This window comes from Amblyomma maculatum, chromosome 1 (genome assembly GCF_055883805.1).
Source record: "Amblyomma maculatum isolate TAMU_Amacu chromosome 1, ASM5588380v1, whole genome shotgun sequence".
Lineage (NCBI taxonomy): Eukaryota > Metazoa > Arthropoda > Arachnida > Ixodida > Ixodidae > Amblyomma > Amblyomma maculatum.
Genome location: NC_139344.1, coordinates 462,861,518 through 462,884,205, shown reverse-complemented (window position 1 = coordinate 462,884,205; position 22,688 = coordinate 462,861,518). Strand labels below are relative to the sequence as shown.

Below are 22,688 nucleotides of genomic sequence, written 5' to 3'. Positions count from 1 at the left end.
TTGCGCGCAGCGTTCAAGTAGGTGGTATCATTTATGTCGAAAAAACAACTGCGTTGTGGGCTGCATGTTGGAAGCTTCTAAACGGGTTATGCGAGAGTGGTGGCAGTTGGCAGCAGCGAAAAAAAATTCTCAACTGTGATGCCAAGTGAAGTGGCTTTCAAGGGATACATTTGGTATGCTATCCAGAGCTGGAGGCCAAGCTTGGAGCGTATATCACCAAAATACTTGATTTGAAGTGGAGACCAGTAGTACAGCCAGGCAATAAATTTTCGTTGTCGAAAGCATGCACCGGAATGTTTTTTTTTCTGGACATGAGATTTCCAGGGTCGACTTACAATTGTATAAATACGGTATTAATTACCAATTGATTACCATTAATCATGGTCATTTATTTTAAGTCAGACACAATTAACTACAACTTATTATGACTAATGATCATGACTGTATTGATTAATCACTGCTTTATGTACTTCACCATACAACTATTTGGATCATGACTGGTAACGTCACCAACTGATGATGTCACATCTGTCGACGCATTTTATGGATGCTTCATGTCCTGACACAGCGTAGTAAGGCTTTAACCTTAATTATGTAATTAATGTGGCGGTGATTGATTAGCAAGTAGAAGAAAAAACAACCTCGGGCTGTCAGTGGGATCCGAACACGCAAATGCTCAATTTTGCGCCTGGTGCTCTGCCACTGAGTGCACATGAGGGGTCGTTTCATTTCCGTCTGCTGTGCAGGGGTGTCCCAGTGGTACTGTGTGGCCGAGGGCGCGGATGAGGCAGCTTGGTTTCCCCGCAAGGTGCGTGCCCTGGAGTGCGTCCTCCGCCGCCTGCCCTTCTCTCAGTGCCTCGTGTTCCTCAACTCACAGGCCAGGTGAGAGCATCTCCTGCTCTGTCATTTGATGGCTCCCCAGGCATCCACTCTCATAATCATATCACATGCAACTGGAGTCTGTAATTCGACAGTATTAACCCTTTCGCTGTCGGGCATTTCTGGCTGTGACGCACCCTCAGTGTCTTCTTGGTTTCAGGGAATGAGCATAGCAATTTATTTTTGATTGTGATTGCTATACAAATAACATAGTCAACGAAATATGCATATTTCAGTGTTCTGCATGTGTTGTTATTTAACATCATCATTATCATCCTAATTATAAATTAGGTAAATAAAGGTAATATAAGAAAAAACTGCTTGATACTTCTAAGAGTCTGAATCTGAGCTCGGCTCCTATTTATAATAAAAGAGCCGTCATTCCAGTCCTCAGTCAAAGGTCCCGCCTGGTCAGTCATCCGAAAGTAACTGTGCGTACGGAGGGCCCCCGTTTCGATGACTCGCACAACGAAGAGAAATGGCACGTTGTGAAATCAAGATTACAGAGGGAGATGAAAAGAGGCTAAAACAATCGTGAAAAACCTCCTTTGCCACTGTTAGCCACAAGCAAGGGCGCGGCAAGAGAGAGCGAAAGCAGGGATCGAGTCGTGTCAACGGCGCGAGCCCCTGAACGTGAAGCGGTGTCATAGCAGACACGCCAGCAGAATAAAAATAAAAACCTGCAAACCTGTGGCAGATGGCAGAACAACCCTTGAACCCATAACCGCACTCACGTGCCACGTTTCTTTGCTTAGTGCAATAGAGTAGCGTGCACTGAGCGACCGCGCCCCCCAGCAAAGAAGGTGGCAGGGGTGGGCGCAGTCGTTTCATGCTCTTCTGTATATAGGTATCAACACAACGCGGGGTGAAAATGCGAACTTATAGAAAAATATTGCAGATAGCGCTGCCTGCCCAAGCGCACCAGCTTCGCGCTCTGGCGCGAAGTTTTGAACGCACGATAGAGAACATACTGGTACTCGGTGACACTGTAGGGGGGGGGGGGGAGCAAAAACGTACCGGTACGTTCGTGACAGCGAAAGTGTTAAGGACCCCATTGTGCAGAAAAACCAATGTTGGCATTGTCATCTCTGGTGTTGAGAGTGAAAAATCATGTGTGTGCCTCTGGCAGGTGCCGCTTGAGGTGTTGAGGGTTCAGTGGGTTGTGCGGGTCACAAGATGGCCAAGGTGGCTGCCCAACTTGGAAGCTCCTTTGAGTTGGAAGTGGAGTCAAGTCCTTTGGGGCCCTCGAATTCGGGGTCATACACACTACTCCTAGGCCATGCATGGAGGCACATTTGTACGGCCTGGTCAAAGCGGCTCTGTGTCAGGTGCTATTTCATATAATATGGTAGCTTACCACCGTAAGCTACTTAGTGTATGTGAGATAATACCGGCACAAATTGAGGGATTAGTTTTTGAGTGAATAGCAGAGGGAATTTACAGTAGAATACAACAGAAAACTAAGCGGGCGAGTTGGTGATACATTGTTAAAAATAAACTGGCGCGAAACACAGATGAAAGAATAGAAACACGCACCAGTCTTAAAGTCTTTGTTAAAAGTTCAGAGCTCAGGAGGTTTGCTTTTAAGCCATCATATAGCTCATAATGAATTTCCAGTGTTCCATATCTCTGGATAGTAAGATTTTTTTTACCTACCCTCTCCAAAGGGCAGGACTTCTACGAATGCTGGAGGAGCGCAACTACACGGCTTAGAAGTAGACTGTACATGCATAAGGTTCCATAATGGGAACGGCAGATGGGAGCCATTAACTATCAAATCATACTCTCACAGGCAGAGCTTAAGTGTCCCCTTCATTCTTTGACAGTTACACCACACCTGAAGGTTCTCGAGTTGTTTTCAGTCACCTGGGCTACATCAAAGTGTGGTGGTGTGGTATAGCATGCAAGTGTTTTCATTAACTTTGCTTCTGGCAGTTGCAATGGCCAGGACTCAATCTGGAGATGTTAAGGTTATGCTAGCAGATGGCGCGCAACTCCAGTTGAAACAGTGGTCATTGCCAGCTAAGTGCTGTTTCAATGTCTTCACTCACATCTTCTGCACCTTTCAAACCCACACTGTGAAGGAAAAGCTACGTCTGTGGATGCCTGTATACGCATACCAGTAGCCACTCCAAAAAGGGCACAGATGGCGGGGTAAACCATGAATGGGCGGCTGAGGCAGCCTCTTGCTGCTCGAGTGGTTGCGAACAGAACTGCAGGACACATTTTTGTACTCTTATTCGAAACAGAAGCTGAGGTCATAGGTTAGACATTGCCTCCAGGCGATGTTGGGAACGGGAGCAGGTGGAGCGCCACCTGTGAGGCACACTGCAGCCACTCGGAGTTGTGTATGTTCTTGAAACTTTCTGTGAATATCTATGATCAGCTGTGACAACACATGCTTCTCCTTGTTTTAATGTTAAATATTTTGCACCGTTGCTTACCGAGTCAGCAAGAAGAAAGGGGACTGTTGATGGGGAAGTGGCAGGGACGTGGGTGCTTGGATTTTTTTTTTTAGTGCATAGCACTACTAGCCGCAATCACGGATTTCGCCAATGTCTGTCCGAAGCCGTTCACTCTCTCCCTTTTTGTGAAATTGAAGTGGAGAAAGAGAAAGTGACAACGCGTGCATAGCGCGGCTCAGCATTGAAGAGGCAGGGCGGCCGCACAGCTGCTGCAGAAGCCGCTCTCTCTCTCTGTCCATCTGTCTCTCCGTGAACTTGAAGAGGAGGAAGGGAAAGTGGAGCGGCCGCATAGATGCACCCAGTGAGAGAGGGGTGTGCCTGTTGCGGGCGTGGCGCCCGTTACGGCAGCATTCCACAAGCGTGCGTTACTCCGAAGTGAGTAGTCGTGTCTCGCTCGCACGTCTTCAACTTTGGCATTTCTCCCCTCGCATTAGTCACTCCTCAGCCTTCATGGACAGCAGACGGCCACGCGCGGTGCTCCCTGGATCTTGGCTCCGAACTACTCGCCACATTGTGAAGCTGCTTGTGCTCACCTCCGCAACGCGCCTTAACTGGCGCCCGCCTTCAAGCGCGTTTCCCTCTCTCTTCTCTCTCTCCCCCTATGATCCCACCCCAGACCTTTCGGCCGCAGAGCAGTGCATTGTAAAGGGGTACATTGTGCCTGTTTTCGCTCATTTCTGAAGGTGGTGCAAGGAAAGCTGAGGACGCGGCTGCGCCATGTGTTTGCTTCACGCCGCAATGGATAAAGCCGGGCCGTCTGGCACTGCAGCGCAGGTTTGCCGTGCTCGACGCGCTGATGTACAACGGTTACGAAGGCAGTGGGATCCTAAGTCTACTGATTCTGATATTACAGCTAAACGGTGCAAGAATCTAGAAGCACAATGAATGAGGAAACATGCCGAGCGTGCTCGGGAAACTGCTCAAGACACTGAGCGTCATCGTGAAACGGATGCCAAAGCGAAGAGGAAGAAACGTGCGGTAGAAACTCCAGGGCAACGGGATGCTCGACTGCAAGTGATGGAAAGGTATAGCAGGGTTAAGAAGTGCTACGTACCTACTTCGCATTTGATTATTGTCACTGTCTTAGCCTACTGCACTGCAAACATTAAAAGTCACTTACCTGCCCACCAGCGTAGACCTCAGTCTTGGGATGCCTGTCTTGAATGTTAAAAGAGCCTAGACTCCCGAGTGTGGCAGGCGTACTGCGAGGGAAGAGAAGCACTATGCCACGGTTGCCTCTTGTTATGTGACTGTGCTTGTGGTGTTTGACTAACAGAATCGTCACGGGACCTTGTGGCATGTCGTATGGTGCAGGGCCCAGTCCCTGGCGGAGCGGCTGACGCATGCGGGCTTTGCAGCCCAGCTCCTGAGTGGAGCCCAGGACCAGGAGCAGCGGATCAGGGCCCTGGTGCAGCTCAAGGCCTTCCGATGCCGCATCCTCGTCTCCACTGACCTGGTACGGACACCTGCACATAACAAGGAAGTCCATGCACACTACAAGACTCCATCAGAGTGGGGAATAATCATTGTGCAGGGAGCCAACTTCAGCACAGACTCTGCTTGGAAAGGCCAGTCAAAAATACTGCATTGAATTACAGGTTATTGGCTGCATTAATATTAGTATTGGTAAATGGGGGACAGGTATGCTTTTATACTGACTGGCCTGTTCTCAGCCCATTTGAGTGAACATAAGCACGTGATTTTTCAAATATGTTCTTGATGGCTTTTTGTCACTTTCCATGTGAAGCATTGTTGTCAGTGTGCAACCACTCCGGATAATTTCCGCGACCCTTACACACACCTTTTCTACATCCTTGTCCCACAATGCCTGCATGGCTGCTTGGGTTCACCTGGGTCAAATGCTCTCTCATAATCTGTAGAAGCTATACAGTTAAAACTCGATTTAGCAATGTTCAGGGTAGCTGCGAATTATTTTGCTCAATCGAGAAATTCGTTATATGGAGGGAGGCATTTTTGGTCACTTAATCCGATACAGTCGATTATTATGTGGTGTAGCGGCATCAAGGAAGTACTGCAGCATCCTATTTGCGAAACATGAATTTTATGCAAATGAAATTGTGTTCTGAAGGATGTAACAACGCAACCTAAACGAAGGACCAGGGAAGTCCTACTGTTTCGTCATTTTGAAATGCAATACCAACTTGCCCACTATGATTATGTTGCTAAAATGATGGCGGTCCCCGTAAATGACTGACACCAATAGCACATATTAAAAGAAGCAACGAAGGTTTTACCTTCATTGCTTCGTCGCTAGCATTTGCTTGCTTGCGGTGTAACCAAGAACTGCATGGATTTTTCATGTGTTCCTTCCTTGTGTGTTTTGACAGACTGACGTCGCAGATCAAGGGCATCCAAAAACTGGACACTGTGTTGGCACCGCTGTTGACACCGGATTGATGGACAGGCTTTTTATCGTTGGTAAAATCTCAGGAATTCAAACCAGTAAATCTCCCGTCTTGTGCCGCACAGTTTGACAAAAGTGGGATGAAGTTCCTCCGCGATGTTACTGTTGGCTCGCAGTCAATACATTTTTGGGCGTTTTCTGCAAAATAGACCGAAAATAAACTTTTTGACCTTCATTTTTTAACAAAAAGTTCGTTAAGTTGAGATAGTGAAACCAGTTTGGTTGTTTCGAGTTTACCAGAATAGCGGATCATATGGGCACCCGATGGGGGATCGAAATGTCTTCATTAGACCATGTGGGCATTTGAAAAGGAATTCAGATACCTTCATTAAATCGTGTTATGACGTTGTGCATGCGTCTATTGTGTTGCGTGGTTCATGCAAAGGAGCAGACAAGTTTCCAGGGGCGAAACGATGTTTATAGTCGAACCCGGATATTTCGAATTTTGGTTATATCAAACTCACAGAATGTCCCCTTGAAAACCCCATGTAAAAGTATAGGAAAGCTGCGTCGTATATCGAACTCAATTTCACTGGTCGTTCGATATATCCAACTCCGCACCACGCATTGGACGGTGCGTCTCCCCCAAAGACGATCGCATCACCTGGGCCGTCTGCCGCGTGACGTTTTCAAGCCACGCGCGGAAGGAATGAGAGGGCGCAGCTCGGCTACAGCTGGTCTAGGGCAGCGCCGCTTCCTTCCCCTAAAGGCGCTCGCATCTGCGGTGATTGCTGCCGAGTTAGCACGTGACATTTGCAAGTCATGTGGGTGAAGGAAGGAGAGGGCACCAATGCAGCCGTGGTGTTCGGGAGAGGGGAAAAACCCGATACTCTTCTGCTGAGCTTTCTTTCCCCTTCCTCTCTCTTTCCCGGTCTTCGTTCGCAGCAGCACACACTACACATGCGCAGACAAGCCAGCTAAGCCCATGGCAGACACTTCTCGAGTGTGTGTGAACGCGCTGCGCGCAGCGGCTGGCGTGCTATGAGCGTCTCGTGTCGTCGTGCTGGACGAGCGTAAGCTACGGCGGCCATGGACGCTAAAAAGCGGCAGATTTTTTTAGTGCATAGCACTACTAGCCGCAATCACGGATTTCGCCGGGGTCTATCCGAAGCCGCTCACTCTCTCTCTCTCTCTTCGTGAACTTGAAGTGGAGAAAGAGAAGGTGGCTACGCGCGCGTCTCAGCATTGAGGAGGTTGAGCAGCCACGGAGCTGTAGTAGAAGCTTCTCTCTTTCTCTGTCCATCCATCTCTCCGTGAACTTGAGAGGAGAAAGGGAAAGTGGCGACGCCTACATCCCGCGATCTAACACTGAGGAGGTGGAGCGACAGCATGATGCACCCAGTTAGAGAGTGAGACAGTGAGAGAGGGGCGTGTCAGTTGCGGACGTGGCGGCCGTCTCAGGGCAGCGTTGCACAAGCGTGTGTGCGTTGCTTCGCGTCGCAATAGACGAAGCCGGTCCATCTGGCATTGCGGCGCAGGTTCGCCGGGCTCGACGTGCTGAAGCACAACGATTACGAAGGCAGCAGGAACGTGAGTCTACTGAATCTGGTGTTGCAGCTAAACAGTGCAAGAATTTAGAAGCACAAAGAACGAGGAAACGTGCTGAGCGTGCTCACGAAACGGCTCAAGACACTGAGCGTCGCCGTGAAATGGATGCTGAAGCGAAGAGGAAGAAACGTGCGGTAGAAACTCCAGGGCAACGGGATGCTCGACTTCAAGCGAAGGCTGCTGCCGGAAAGGTACACACCGCTGAGAGGCTCGCGAAAAATCAAGCTGCGACAAGGATATTTGAACGCGATGTTCTTGGCAACCGCACAACCGCCGGCGCTGTTTGTTGTTGTTTATTGCGGAGTTGTTTATTGTCATCGTGCTGTACGTATGCTATTGCGGCTACAGAGGTTAAGAAGCGAAAATTTTTTTTCTTTTGTGAAAGTTGTTCTTGTCGAGCTGAATGTGCGGCTGCGGACGTGGCTGCGGATGTTAAGAAGCGGCAGTTCCTTTTTTTTTTTTTTTTTTTTTTTTCGAATTGATCAACGAAAGCATGCGGTCGGCTGCTGTCATGCCACTGGCTTTTAGCATTGTTCGCTCCAAACAGCATTTGCAGCTACAGTGAAATCTCGTTACTACAAACACCACATTAACGAACTTTTCAAATTAACGAATTTTTTAAGAATCCCCGGCAGATTTGCCATGTTTTCAATGTAAAAATTTCAGAATTACGAATTTCGAAATAGCGTATATTTCAGAATAACGAACATATTTTATTTCTTGTTCTATAATTTTGGAACATCAGTATTACGAATTTGGCTAAAACTAACAGCACCGCAGCTTGCAACTCACGCGTGAAACGAAACAGAAATCGCCGTTTCTGTGTGTATGGTCCGTGGGCTGCAGCTATCATCATCAGGATATCTAGGACCAGCTCTTAGCGCCACCATGAAGCTATGGTTTATTACGCAGTAGCCGGCAGGCCTAGCTGCCTGCGTTTTTTTTCTTCCTGTGTTGTGTGCCGTACGCGACTCGGTCGTTCGTGCATTCGCGCGTGCGGGACGGTATTTTTTTTTTTTGCCGCTGATTATCTTATTGTGAAGTTTGTGCGAGATTGGCGATGATATTAGCCAGCGAAGTGCCAAGAAGATATGAACGCAGCTGCTTTCACTGCAAGAAATCGACGCAGGGAAAAAGCGATTCGGCCTCTACAGACAGCTAGCATTGCCCCATCGACTGCCGCGATCATTATGAAAGACCGAGACAAGATTTTCAAAGCTCAGGGAGCATTGAAGATGGGGTCATAAAAAACTCCGATTTTTTTTTTTTTTTGTTTGCACATGGACAAAATCCGTACTTTCATCGCTCGGTGCAATCACGCACGCGATGAGGTGTTCCGGAAAGTGGAAGGTGTATGTGCTGTAGTGGTGTAATGTAGTGCGCGGTCGTGTTTGCTGCACGGGGCAGAAGAAAATAATGGATTTCTTCAAATAAATCAGCTTTGGAGTTAGTGCAACCTTTTCACTTGAGGTTTTGCTTGTCTACACACGTGCCTACTGCCAAGGTACGTCATTTTCATACCTAGGTTTGACCACTGCCTTATAATCGCAGATTTTTTTATTACACCGATATTTCAAAATAATTAATGATTTTTCTCGGTCCCGCGGGATTCGTTATATCGAGATTTCACTGTATTAAGCTTGCCAATGATTTTGTAGTAGTGGACTAGGCCCAGCACTCTGCCAAGTTTGTTCCTGCCACCGCAGGATCTATAAAAAGTATAGTTAAAAGATAAACACGTCGTGACGTTATCGCTGTGCAGCATCTTGGCACGCTGCCAATAAATGAGCTGTGGATGCGACGGTCGAAATGGAGGAACGCGGCACCGAACATTTATTTTTTTTTCAAATTCTCGGGGGCAAAAATGGGGAGTGGGTTCATTATGCAAGTGGGTTGATTACGCGACAAATACTGTATTATTTTTCACAATCGCAAGTGGCGTCTCAAGCCGATTTCTCTATATCGAATTATCGATGCATCAAACTATTTCGCGATCCCCTTCGAGTTTGATATATCCGAGTTCGCCTGTATTGCTACATGTGCGTCTGTGCGTGACTGGTCGAGATGAGCGCACGAGCAGGTTGCGGCGCACGCCTTTTATTCATTCTGTGCGCATGCGCATTAGCAACTGTGGCAATAAGTCGGGTAACACAGCCATCCCCTTTTAGATTGGCTAATTTAACAAGCTAAACTTTAGCTTGATATCTGTCTGGTGGTCGACGGTCTCTAGTGAGGTAGCGTCTTGCACCTGCCATCTGGATCTCTTGCAAAGTGGCAGGACCACTGGTGGTAAGAGAGGAAGATGTCACTAGGTCGACACATGGTGGAGACGCCAGGAACTCGTATCCATCCTGGTCAGATGCCTCGTGATCCGGATCCATGGTCCACGCAAGCAGCTGGTCCTTGTGACGACACCAGGTGAAGCTGCCTCTGCGTGTGGTAGCACGAACGTTAAAATACAGAGGGCTGGACTGTCGCACAACACCAGGGACCCAGTTCGGTCTGCCTCGATAATCATGAGCCATTACTTGGTCACCGACTGCTATGTCACGACCACAACATAGGCGAGCCACGGATTACTTGAACTGATTATAGGTAGTCCTTCCTCCCACCGCTGGCTTGACAACATCGTCGATTTCGCAGCCAGCATTCTAGTGACAAGTTTGCTGGTGACTCACTTGTTTTCGCATGAGGCGAGTTGCAGTAACTAAGCAAGAGCTTGTGACGCTTCAGATGTACGGTAATGTGTCTGCTCCACTAGATTTATGAAGAGCATTTTTAAGTTTCTGAATAAAATGCTCTGCAAGCCCCTTCGAGCTGGGATGATACGGTGCTGTAAGCGCGTGACGACAGCCTAATTCTTTTACAAAAAGCTTGAACTCTTCAGAAATAAACTGCAGGCCGTTATCAGTGACAGCGGTTTCCGGGAAACCAAAACGCGCGAACAGCTTTCTCAATTTGTCAACTGTAGCATCCGACGTCGAGTGCATAAAAAACAATTCCAGCCACTTGGAGTGCGCATCCACGACTACAAGAAACATTGCACGCAAAAAGGGGCCAGCAAAACCTATATCTACGCGCTGCCATGGTGCTGTTGGCCAAGACCAAGGATGCAGGAGCGCTTTGCATAGCTCGGAACGTTGTCCTTGACAACTTACCCAGCAGTGGCCTTGTGGTAGAGCATCCGCCTTGCATTTGGGAGGCACGGGGTTCGATCCCCAGTGCCGCCGGGTACCCACCGGTTCCCAATGGGTACAAGATTTCCCCCGGCCTGGTGCTCGGCTCTTCTGGGGTGAAATGCTTGGGAAAAGGGGCCATGAACCAAAATGTTGGTTCATGATGCTCGGGGTCCGCCTCGATAGACGGCCACCACACGTAGCTGCGCGCTAGATGTTTGCTAGCACGATCACTCGCATCCCGAACATGATGCAGCCTCGGTGAACTGTGAGCTCGTTTTGTCTGTCAAAAACAGGCTTCAAATCTTTTTCAGTCACCGACGCCAGCCACCCCACATTTATGAAATCTATCACTTTACAAAGCATGGGGTCCCGAGATGTTGTTCGAGCAATGTCCTGGCTTGAAACTGGCATTGATTTTAACTGCAATGAATAAAAAGTTTCTTCACTTTCTTGTGTTTCGTCTTTCACTACTGATAACGGCAGGCGCAAACAGAAATCGGCTTCAGCATTCTCGCTTGATTTTCTGAAGATAAGCGAATACCGGTAAGCTGACAATGTGACAGTCCAGCGCTGCAAACATGCTGCTGCGATAGTCGGAACGCCGGTTGTTGGGCCCAAGATTCTTTGAAGTGGTTTATGGTCGCTCACTAGTGTGAACCAACGACCTTAAACGCAGAAATGAAACTTCTTAACTCCAAATATTATCGCAAGGGCCTCTTTCTCAATCTGGCTGTATTTCTTTCCGGCATCGATCAAGGTACGCAATGCAGAAGCCATTGCCTTTTTGCTGCCGTCATCCAAAACATGAGAAAGAACCGTGCCTAAACCTTAATGCGAAGCGTCGCATGATAGCTGCAATGGTTTGCACAGGGGGTAGTGTGCCAAAATCGGCGGAGAGGCTAGCACGTTCTTTATTTTAGTGAACGCTTCCCTGGGAACGCTCATCCCAGCACCATGGGGCCTTTTTACATAGTAACTTGAAAAATGGTTGCGTCACCGTTGCTAGGTTAGGAAGGAACTTGCCGTAGAAATTGATGACTCCCAGGAACGACTGCAGCTGCTGCCTGTCTTTAGGGGCTGAATCCTTTAGGAGTGCGTCAATCTTCTCCGTCATTGCAGAGATGCCTTATGCAATGATTCTATGTCCGAGGTAGCGAAGGTCCTGTTGAAAAAAAGCGAACACTTCTCTTTCTTGACACGAATGAACGACACGCTCTTCAGTTATCATGCCTAACTCGTCTTTGAAAAGGGGTTGGTACTTCGGCAGCAAGCCGTCAAGCCTCTTTTTTACGCTGATATGAGTAGGAGAGTCTGACATTGTAATGTTGTTCAGGTTCCAAATTTTCGTCCACTGCAGCCGGACTGGCTGGAGTCACTTCCGGCCCAGTAGAGGTGGTCCCTTGTGGTCTACGACATAGAGTGGAAGAATTGCACAATGGTCGCCATGCTGCACGTTGACCCAAAAGACCCCCTGGGGCCGTACCAGTGCTCTTGTGTAGGTACGAAGTTTAACTGCAGTAGGCTTCATTAGTAGGAGCTTACTGTAGTAGGAGCTCACAGAACTGAGTCTTTGACGTGACGGAAACAGCCTCTCCCGTGTCTAGCTCTATGTTCACCAAGATGCCGTCGATGGTCATCTGTACGGTGACGGGGCTGTGCTGAGCTGCCGAGACGCTGTTTAGACCGAGGGTCGAAACTTTCCGTGACACAACCGTCAGCATCTTCACATTCCTTTTCATCTGCTTTTTCTTCTTGGCACTGCTTCGGCAGGCTCTCTGGCCATGCCCTTTTTTTTGTTGCAACTGAGACAGATTGCATCTGAGTGAGGGCATGCTTCACCCGTGTGTTTTGGAGAACCACAGCGGAAACAGCTTTTGAATGTTTTCTTCGTCTCAGCATGCGCCGAGCACCCTACCACTGAGACACCGCGACAGAGGTTTAAAAGAAAAAAAAAGTATTCGGACAACTCTATCGCGGATACAGAAGGCACAGGGTGGCTTATTCAAACTGGATTTTGCTATGCAGCAATCTGCGGTAGCATGTTTCAGTATAGTTGCGGTATTCCAAACAGAAACGGGAATATACGATTTTAGAGCGTTTGCATTAAGTTGTATTGACGGCAGCAACCTATTTTGCTTTGACACAGCGCCTAACTACAGCAGCGCTTCGTTTGAGACACCTCTTGTCAACGAATTTCAAGCGCTGAAGACCATGACTGAGGATATGTCCTTTGCAGCGTGACATACTCGATATTGTCGTTAACACACGTAGCAAGCAGCAGAACAACCGAGCTGGCCCTTTTAATGAAATGAAGCTCAAGACAGACAAGGACGACGCTCAGCCACGCGCCAGGACATTTAGCCACTTGGTGGCGCCAGAAAATGGACAGCGCTGTGGCAGTGCCCCCCTTCCAAGAGGCATCGACCTGATGCCGCAAACGTAGGGGAACAACAGAAAAGCGGGGCATGTTATACAGGAGTCTCTGGCTCTGGTTTGGACCCTAAAACGGTTTAACGATTGTAATATGGCTTCATTCTGACGATGTGAACTATTTCAGACTTCGGCTGCCGAGAGGAGAGGACAGTGCCTTGTGGTAGCACTTCGTAGTTCACCACGCTGAGGCGGCGGAGCACCACGTAGGTTCCAAAGTAATGTCACAGAAGCTTTTCAGAGCGCCCTCGCAACCGTATTGGGCTCCATACCCAGACTTGGTCGCCGGGCGTGTAAGTCACCTCTCGGTGTCGCAGGTTGTAGCGCTGGGCGTCGTGTGCTTGTTGGTGCCGAATTTGCTGTCGGGCAGGTTGCCGTGTGGCTTCTGCGTCACGAATAAATTAATCAGCCTCCACGACAGTGGAGGGAGCAGAATCCAGAAGCATGACATCCAGCATAGTCAAAGATTCGCGTCCAGGGACCAAAGGAAATGGAGTGAAGCGTGTAGTTTCCTGAAGCACAGTGTTGTATGCGAATGTGATTAACGGCATAATTCGGTCTCAATTCCCATGATCGTCGTTTACATACATAGAAATCATATTGGCAGTTGTCTTGTTAAGCCACTCAGTCAGTCCATTGGTTTGAGGATGATAGGTAGTTGTCTTGCAGTGAGTGGTGCCTCTGAGTTGAAGGACCTCACTTGTGAGTGCCGACGTAAACGAGGTTAACCTGTCAGTTAAGACGACTTTTGGGGCACCGTGACAGAGTACAGTGTTATGAATGAAGAAATGCGCAACTTCCTCTGCAGTACCACGGGGAATGGCCTTGGTCTCACAGTAGCGGCTGAGGCAGTTAGTGGCAACCGCTATATACCTGTTACCCATGGAGGACTTTGGGAATGGGCCCAATAAGTCCATGCTGACCTGTTGAAATGGGAATTTGGGGGATCGATAGGCTGCAGGGCTGCAGGAGACCAGCTGGTTTAATGGGCGGTGTCTTCCGCCGCTGGGACTCACGGCAGGTACGGACATAGCTGTGCACAACGGCAGCTAACCTGGTCCAGTATTACTTTCGACGTATCCGTGCCAATGTGCGAGAAAAACTGAGATGGCCGAAAGAAAGGTCGTCGTGGCACACATGAAGAACTTCGTCATGAAGCGTTGTGGGTACTGCAAGCAGGTAAGCAGTTTCTGTTGGACCGTAGTTCTTCTTGTAGTGCACACCATCGCGCAAGCAAAATGACGACAGTCCGCGCCTGAAGAGCTCAGGAGGAGATGACAAGGTTCCTTCGAGGCTTTCGATGAGGGGCAAAGGTTCAGGGTCAGCCCACTGCTTTCAGGCTAAGGTGGACGGCTTGATAACACCGAGGAAAGCGGAATCGTCGTCCGAGCCATTCGTGTGGCAGGGAGTAGGGGCGAGGGACAGACAGTCAGCATCACTGTTTCTTGCCAGACTTGTGCACGATAGTAACATCGAATGCTTGCAACCGAAGGCTCCATCGCGCAAGCCGACCCGATGGATCTTTCAGGTTTGCCAGCCAACACAGCGAGTGATGGTCGCTCACGACACGAAACGGATGACCGTACAAGTACGGAAGAAATTTTATGACTGCCAACAGAAGAGCGAGGCACTCCTTTTTCATAGTTGAATAATTAACTTCGTAACGGGACAAAGTGCGACTGGCGTAAGCAATGACATGTTCTGCACCCTCCTGCCACTGAACAAGAACCACACCGAGGCCAATGTTACTGGCATCCATGTGCAGTTCCGTGTCAGCCTCTTCGTCGAAGTGACCAAGTATAGGCGTACATTGGAGACTGCACTTGAGTTCCGTAAATGCTTTTTCCTAGTCGGGGCCCCAAACGAACGGCTCGGCGTCTTTTGTCAGGCAGGTCAGAGGCTCAGTGATCTTGGAGAAATTGTCGACAAAGCGACGATAGTATGCGCAGAGACCGAGAAATCGACACAAGCTTCGTTTATCGGCTGGTTTGGGGAAGGAAGCGACAGTAGCTGTCTTTTCTGGGTTTGGGCTAACACATCGAGCGCTGGCAATGTGGCCGAGAAATTTCAGCTCATTAAAAGCAAAGTGGCATTTTTCGGGTTTGCGAGATAGACCGGCAAATCAGATGGCCTCGAAAATAGTGCACAAACGTTTCAGGTGCTCGTCAAATGTGTCCGAGAAAGTCACAACATCGTCGAGATATATGAGGCGTGACTGTCACTTCAGGCCAGAGAGTACGGTGTCCATAATTCTTTGAAATGTGTCGGGGGCAGAGCACAGGCCAGACGCGAGCACTTTAAACTCATACAAACCGTCCGGCATAATAAAAGCGGTCTTCTCACGGTCTCGCTCGTCAAGCTCTATTTGCCAATATCCAGTGCGGAGGTCAAGTGGCGAAAAGTAAGTGGCATGGCGAAGGCGATTGACGGAGTTGTCTATGCGTGGCAAAGGGTATACATTCTTTTTCGTGACGTTGAGGCGTCTGTAATCCACGCAGAACCTCAAGGTTCCATCCTTCTTCGCGACAAGGACAACAGGCAAAGCCCAGGGGCTCGTCGACGGTTAGATAATGTCGTCCTGGAACATTTCTGTTACTTGTTGGCGGATGGCGTCACATACATTCTTTTCAAGACACCCGGTAAGGACGCTGACATAGTGGACGTTGGTCGTCGGTAACTATAATTTGGTGCTTCGTTCATGGCATCTGTCGGACCTTGAAGGTTGATGCAAAACAATCGCGGAACAAATTGACAAGATTCTCTATGCAGCATTTCTGACTGGACAAGAGGTGCGGGCTCACATCGTTCTGAATGGCTGTAGACGTCGCAGTGTCGAGGTCTGACGTGTTAGATAAAGCGTACTGGCCTGTACATTCTCCAAGTTCTTCAAAATAAGCGATCGTCGTGTTCGCTGTCAAATGTTGGGATTCACATGTGAAGTTTGTCACTAGCACTTTGGCTTGCCCACAGACAAGTTCAACAAGACCCCGAGCTACACAAACTTGCGGAGTGAGAAGCAGTGACATGTTAGCTTCAGCAATGCCGGTGTTGTGATCGCATTCGACTGTGACGAACTTGCTCGCCTGCAGAGGGATCATTATCTGGTCGTCACATCGCTCAACATCGTTTTCCGGAAGTCTGTGTTGCTATCAACGGCTCACTTGGTTGAAAACGATACCATGGGCTGCTCCCGAAGGTCTATAACAGCACCATACTTTTGAAGAAAATCCATGCCTAGAATCAGATCTTTGCAGCACTCTTGTAATACGGGAAAGGTGCCAGTGAAAGTAAAACTGCAGATCTCTATGCAGCAAGTGCACATGCCAATCGGCATCATCACGTGGCCACCGGTGGTGCGCATCATTGGCCTAGACCAAGGCCTCAGAACTTTACGGAGTGCCGTGGCTAGCTGCGTGCTCATGACGGAAAAATCGCCGCCGGTATCCACAAGTGCGGTTACATCACAATTGTCAGCGGTTACAAAAATTTCCCCGGAAACAATGCGCTCGCAGCACGTCTGTAAGTTCATCGGATCGGGTCGTCGCCGCTCGGGCCGTCGTGTCAAATCGTCGGGTGAAGGCTGTTTAATGTGAAACGTAGCGGCGGCCTCACCCCCGGATGTCGCCGTGTTTAGTTTCCCCAACGAGGGGACCTGCCTCTGAGTTGCCCAGAGGAGGAGTATCGACTGGGTGAAGCAAAACGCCTCGGGGATGACGATCGTGACTGCCGTTGTGGTGACGTCGGGTGCATCTCGTTAGCAGCCAGGTATTCCTCAATCTCCTCTGGTCTTTCGCCATAGCAGGGTCAAGGTGCGTTGGGTGAAAATCCTCTTAAACCTATTCTCCAGTATGGGCAATTGCGAAGAATGTGGCCAGGCTCGCCGCAGTGATAACAGAGCGGCTGTCTGTTGGGCGTTCGCCACAAGTGCGCCTTGCTGATAGCGGGACGCTGGTCTTGCTGCGGCTCGACGGGGCGCAGACCTTATTTGCTGCTCGACAGGGCGCAGGTAGTGAGGCGGTGGTCCAACAATGGGGCAGGTCGACGAAGGGCATCACTGTAAAGTCATAATGCACGGCCCCAGTTGTGGTGGTGGTGGTGGCTGCACTGCTCACCAGATTTCATCACGGATGAAGTCCCCAGTAGAATAATTCATTGCAGGTGGAGCATTCAAGTGGAGGTTCTGCAGCTCTTTGCGGACAATGCTCCTCACAAGCTCCCGCAATGCCTCGTCGCTGGCTGCTGGCACGGACATGCAGTAGGGTGTGGCCACTACGCTTGCCTGACGGGCGTATTGGGTACTTCGTTCCTGCTGTAAACGTTTCACGCTGGCAGCTTCTCCCGAGAAATCTGCAACAGTTCTTGGAGGGTCGCGAATGAGGCCAGCGAACACCTGTACCTTCACCCCACGCATGAGGTGCCGTACTTTCGTTGCCTCGGGCATGGTAGAGCCGGCCCGATTGAAAAGTCGTGTCGTTTCCTCTACAAACATGGCCACGCTCTCATTTGACTGCTGAGACCTCGAACAATTTGCAAATCTGTTTTCTTTGTGTGCACTCGAGCTGAATGTTTTAGGCAACTCGCGGCGAAAGGATGCCCGGTTGACAAAGGACGCCTCGTGGTTCTCAAACCACGTCTTGACCGAGTCTTGCAGCGCGAAGTACACATTCATTATCTTCCGCTTGTTGTCCCAATGGGGAGTTCAGTTCAGTTTAGTCGTTCAGTCGGGTCCGACTCTTCGTGACCCTATGGACCATGTCACGCCACGCTTTCCGGTCTCTCACTATCTTCCTAACATCACATAACTTCATCTGCAGTGCCTCGAGGATGCCATCTAACCAACGCGTTCGCTGCCTACCCCTTCTACGGCGACCGTCAACCTTTCCCAACATCAAATCTTTCTCCAGCGACTCCTCTCTTCTCATCAGATGACCAAAGTAGCTGAGCTTTAACTTTAAAATTTGACCCTCCAATGAGCAGTCAGGGTTTATGGTCGACAATATCGACTGATTTGATCTTCTGGCAGTCCAAGGAACTCTCAAGAGTCTTCGCCAGCACCACAATTCAAACGCGTCAATTCTTCGGCGGTCAGCCTTTTTCACAGTCCAACTCTCGCATCCATACATCACAACTGGAAAGACCATAGCACGAGTTATACGGATCTTGGTTGGCAGACTAATGTCTCTGCTCTTTACTAGGCGGTCAAGGCTAACCATTGCTCTCTTTCCCAGAAGCAGGCGTCTCCTAATTTCATGGCTGCAGTCTCCTTCCGAGGTAATCTTGGAGCCCAAGAAGAGAAAATCTGTCACAGCTTCCACTTCTTGTCCATTGATGCTCCAGGACTTGATAGGGCAAGACGCCATAATCTTTGTCTTTTTAATGTTCAGTTTAAGCCCAAACTTCTCACTCTCTTCTTGTACGCGGATCAGAAGTCTCTTGAGTTCCACTTCACTTTCTGCCATTAAAGTGGTATCATCCGCATATCTAAGGTTGTTGATACGTTTTCCAGCAATCTTCACTCGAGCTGAAGACTCGTCCAGACCGGCCTTCCTCATGATGCACTCTGCATATAGGTTAAATAGGCAGGGTGACAGTATGCAGCCTTGCCTCACTCCTTTCTCGATCGGAAACCAATCAGTACGACCATGCCCAGTTCTGACTGTGGCCTCTTGCCCTTCATACAGGTTCCTGAGGAGACAGATGAGGTGAATTGGAACTCCCATCTCTTGGAGAGCTTGCCACAATCTGCTGTGATCTACGCAGTCAAACGCTTTCGCATAATCAATAAAGCAGAAGTAGATGGGTTTCTGGAACTCTCTTGCTTTTTCCATGATCCAGCGAAGGTTAGCAATTTGGTCTCTAGTTCCTCTGCCCTTGCGAAACCCAGCTTGCACGTCCGGAAGCTCCCGATCCACATACTGCTGCAGCCTACCTTGGAGGATTTTCAACATCACCTTGCTAGCATGCGAAATAAGCGCGATCGTGCGGTAGTTGGAACAATCTTTGGCACTGCCTTTCTTTGGAATGGGGATATAAACTGACCTCCTCCAATCCTGTGGCCACTGCAGGGTTGTCCAAATCTTCTGACATAATGTATGCAGAATGTTAACAGCGTCATGGTTGAGGTTTTGAAGCAATTCAGCTGGAATGCCATCAATTCCGCTAGCTTTGTTCTTAGCAAGGCTGGCTAAGGCCCATTCAACTTCACTCTTCAGGATGCCCGGCTCGAGATCAGTAATCACAACCGTCTTATGTTGGGTTTGCACATTCGCGTCCTTCTTGTACAGTTCTTCTGTGTATTCCTGCCACCTCTTCTTTATCTCTGAGGCTTCAGTGAGGTCCTTGCCTTGTTTGTCCTTTATCACGCCCAGCTTAGCACAGAAGCTTCCTTTGATATCTTTGATTGTCTTATACAGAGCTCCAGTGTTCCTTAATTGGCTGTTGTCCTCAACTGCTTGGCACTGTATGTTCAGGAAGGCATTCTTATCTCTCCTTGCTATTTTCTGAAAATCCGCATTGAGAACCTTGTATCTTTCTCTTTCCCCCATAACTTTTGCCAACCTCCTTTCCTCAGCTATTTGCAAAGCCTCTTCAGATAACCAGTTTGCTTTCTTGCATTTCTTTTGCTTTGGAACTACCTTAGTAGCAACTTCTTGTATTATATCACGAACATCAGTCCACATCTCTTCGGGCTCTCTGTCTTCCAGATCTAATTCTTGAAATCGATTCCTCACTTCCACAGCATATTCTAATGGAATTTGATCCAGATCATACCTGAAAGTCCTTCTAGTTTTCTGCGTTTTCCTCAATCGAAGCTTAATTTTGGCAACAAGAAGCTGATGATCGGTGCCACAATCGGCCCCAGGCCTTGTTTTTACTGCTTGTATAGCGCTTCTCCATCTCTGCCGGCAAAGAATATAATCGATCTGATTCCTGTACAGACCGTCCGGTGAAGTCCATGTGTACAGGCGCCTCTTGGGCTTTTGAAAATGAGTATTCGCTATGGTCAGGTTGTTTTCTTGACAAAACTCTACTAGCCTCTGCCCAGCTTCATTTGGCTCGCCAAGACCGAACTTGCCTATAATTCCGGATATTTCTTCACTCCCGACCTTAGCATTCCAGTCTCCTATGAGAAAAACGACGTCTGATGATGGGGTGCGGTCTAAAAGGCATTGTAGGTCCGCATAAAATCTCTCAACGTCAGCTTCTTCAGCAGCAGTGGTCGGTGCATACACTTGGATAACTGTTATGTTGAAAGGCTGACCTTGGATCCGAAGTGAAATCATTCGGTCGTTTTTGGGGTTGTACCCTAGCACTGCTTTGCCCATTCTTCTGTTTACTATGAGAGCGACCCCATTCCTTCTCTTGGATTCGTGCCCAGAAAAAAAGACATAATGGTCGCCGGAGTTAAATTCTCCCATTCCGGTCCACTTGAGCTCGCTGATACCCAAGATATCAATGTTCAATCTGTCCATTTCTCGCTTGACGACATCCAGTTTACCTTGCGTCATAGATCTTACATTCCATGTTGCTATGTGATATATCTCCTTGCAACATCGGACTTTCCGGTCGCTTCCCGACACATCCACAACTGAGCGTCCTTTTGGCTTTAGCCCAGCCGCTTCATTCGTCCTGGAGCTACTAGGAATCGCCCTTTGTTCATCCCCAGTAACATGTGGGACGCCTTCCAACCTGGGGGGCTCATCTTCCGGCGCCATTAATGGTATTGTGACTGGCCATAGGGTTTTCTTGGCAGGAAATACTGGAGTGGGTTGCCATTACCTTCTCCAGTGAATCACATTTTGTCAGAACTCTCTGCCGTGACCTGTCTATCTTGGGTGGCCCTACACAGCAGAGCTCACGACTTCATCGAGTTTCGCAAGCCCCTCTGCCACGACAAGGCAGTGATCCATGAAGGGGAAGAAGAGTTTTAGCTCGCCAACAAGTATCCCCCAGGCTTACATGGGATCGCCCAGGCCGAGCCCCTTCCCAAGAGCTAAGTCCCACAAATTGGCGGACACCCACGCCGGGGACCGCTCTTGTCCCAGTTTACGTCTGGTCATCGTCGAGCTGAAAACGAATCCTGCAGCTCTCCCAGCGCGCGTGGCGGACTTGTCAACTACTGCCACCGCGTTGGTCGTGTTGTGGGTCGCACCCACGTGCTCGGGCAGGCGGGATCGCAACACCCGTGGTACACTCCCATGACGTGTACCCCTGCCAGACGCCTTCGCGCCCCCGACTTCGGTAACTCTCTTCGTGCTGCGCTCCACGCGAGAGCCCGATTCTACCAAATTTTGTTAAGCGTCTTGGATTGGACGCCGGCCCCGTATTCCAAAACCTTTGGGACCTACCGCCTACGTACCGGAAGCGCGAGTGGAGGCTTCATCCTCCACCCCTCTGGTCTCACACAGCCACAAAGTCAAAACTAGCCAACCAGTCTTCGACATACTCGAACCGGTCACCGTGGAATGATGGCGGGGATCGAGGTGCGAGAAGGACGAATGGTGGGGCGTTGCTGGAATGCTGACTTGTCTGGCTGCCCATTGTAGATGTCATGGCTCGCAGCAGTGGGGCCAGTGATTCGAACTCAGGTTGTAGGCCTCGGAGGCGACGGGGTGTCCGCGCATCAATGAGCAGCGTCAGTGACGTCTTTGGGGGCAACGTACATGGGATTTTACCGTGCACAATCCACCGAATGTCACCAGCTCACGTAACAAGCAGCAGAACAACCGAGCTGGCCCTTTTAATGAAGTGAAGCTCGAGACAGACGAGGACGACGCTCAGCCACGTGCCAAGACATTTGGTCACGTGGTGGCGCTAGAAGATGGAGAGCGCTGTGGCATTATGGACAAGTAGTATTTTTTTTTTTTTTTTGTTGTTGATATCCTGTTCATATTTCTTTTGCAAGAGGCAGCTAAGTAAGCAAAAGTGCACAGGAACCGCAAAACAAACAAAAAGCATTCTTATACACGCCGTACGCATGCATGTAAATCGCTGCGGGCTGGCACGCGATGCGAACATGCATCCACACTGGGTAGGGTTCGCCGCTATGCCGCTAGGTGGTAACTCTGCTCGGTCTCGAGGCTGATAGGGGGGCTAAAAATACATTGTGTTCTATGTGCCTAAAGTTGCAGAAACTGAACTACTTCGTTACATCGGGGATTTCGTTAAATTGAAGTTACATCGAGGTTGCGCTGTAGTTGGAATGTTGAGTAGCCCTTAGGAAAGCCTACCTGGTCCTTTGGTTGATTGAAATTCTAATGTTATCCCGACGGTATTAGAGATTACCCCTAGCAAATACCTCATAGGCATGAGACAGTGGGTTGACTGGCCTGATTGGGATGATGTTGGCATTGCTCCCAGGTTCTGGTGCTGTTGAGGTCTTAGCACTGCATATACAAGCACTGCATATCCAATGTTTTGGATAAGGATTGGCTTTACCGGTGACGAAAAAAATTGGGGGGAACTCGTGGTCACCAAGATTGTGTTATTACTTATTACTTGGACTGTGTAATTATTGAAATCTTTCAATATAAATTTAACTGCAGTGGGGGGTTAAAAATGCCTTAATTTGAATTTGAGTATCTGATCGATAAAAAAAAAGGGAAATTTATAATTAGAAAACATTTTTGTCTTGTGTATCTCAGAATTCACATGGTACACTTGAATTTTATAGTAAGTCTTTATGATGTTATTTGTTGTTAATTTGTGCTGTATTCTGTGTAACAGATTCTTGTACAGGAAGGATTTGCATGAGACCGGTTG

The 22,688-nt window shown here is 48.9% G+C and overlaps 1 protein-coding gene and 1 pseudogene across 1 annotated transcript in view; one reads left to right on the top strand and one right to left on the bottom strand.

The window, feature by feature from the left end:
• The window catches only part of LOC146209807 (uncharacterized), a 101,906-nt gene that overhangs the window by 41,890 nt on the left and 37,328 nt on the right, over nucleotides 1–22,688 (top strand). The window contains exons 6-7 of the mRNA XM_084603954.1: nucleotides 747–882; nucleotides 4,659–4,800. Coding sequence (XP_084460080.1) covers nucleotides 747–882; nucleotides 4,659–4,800 — 278 coding nt within the window. The remainder of the gene's footprint in view (nucleotides 1–746; nucleotides 883–4,658; nucleotides 4,801–22,688) is intronic.
• Nucleotides 9,361–11,133, bottom strand: LOC146209808 (uncharacterized; annotated as a pseudogene).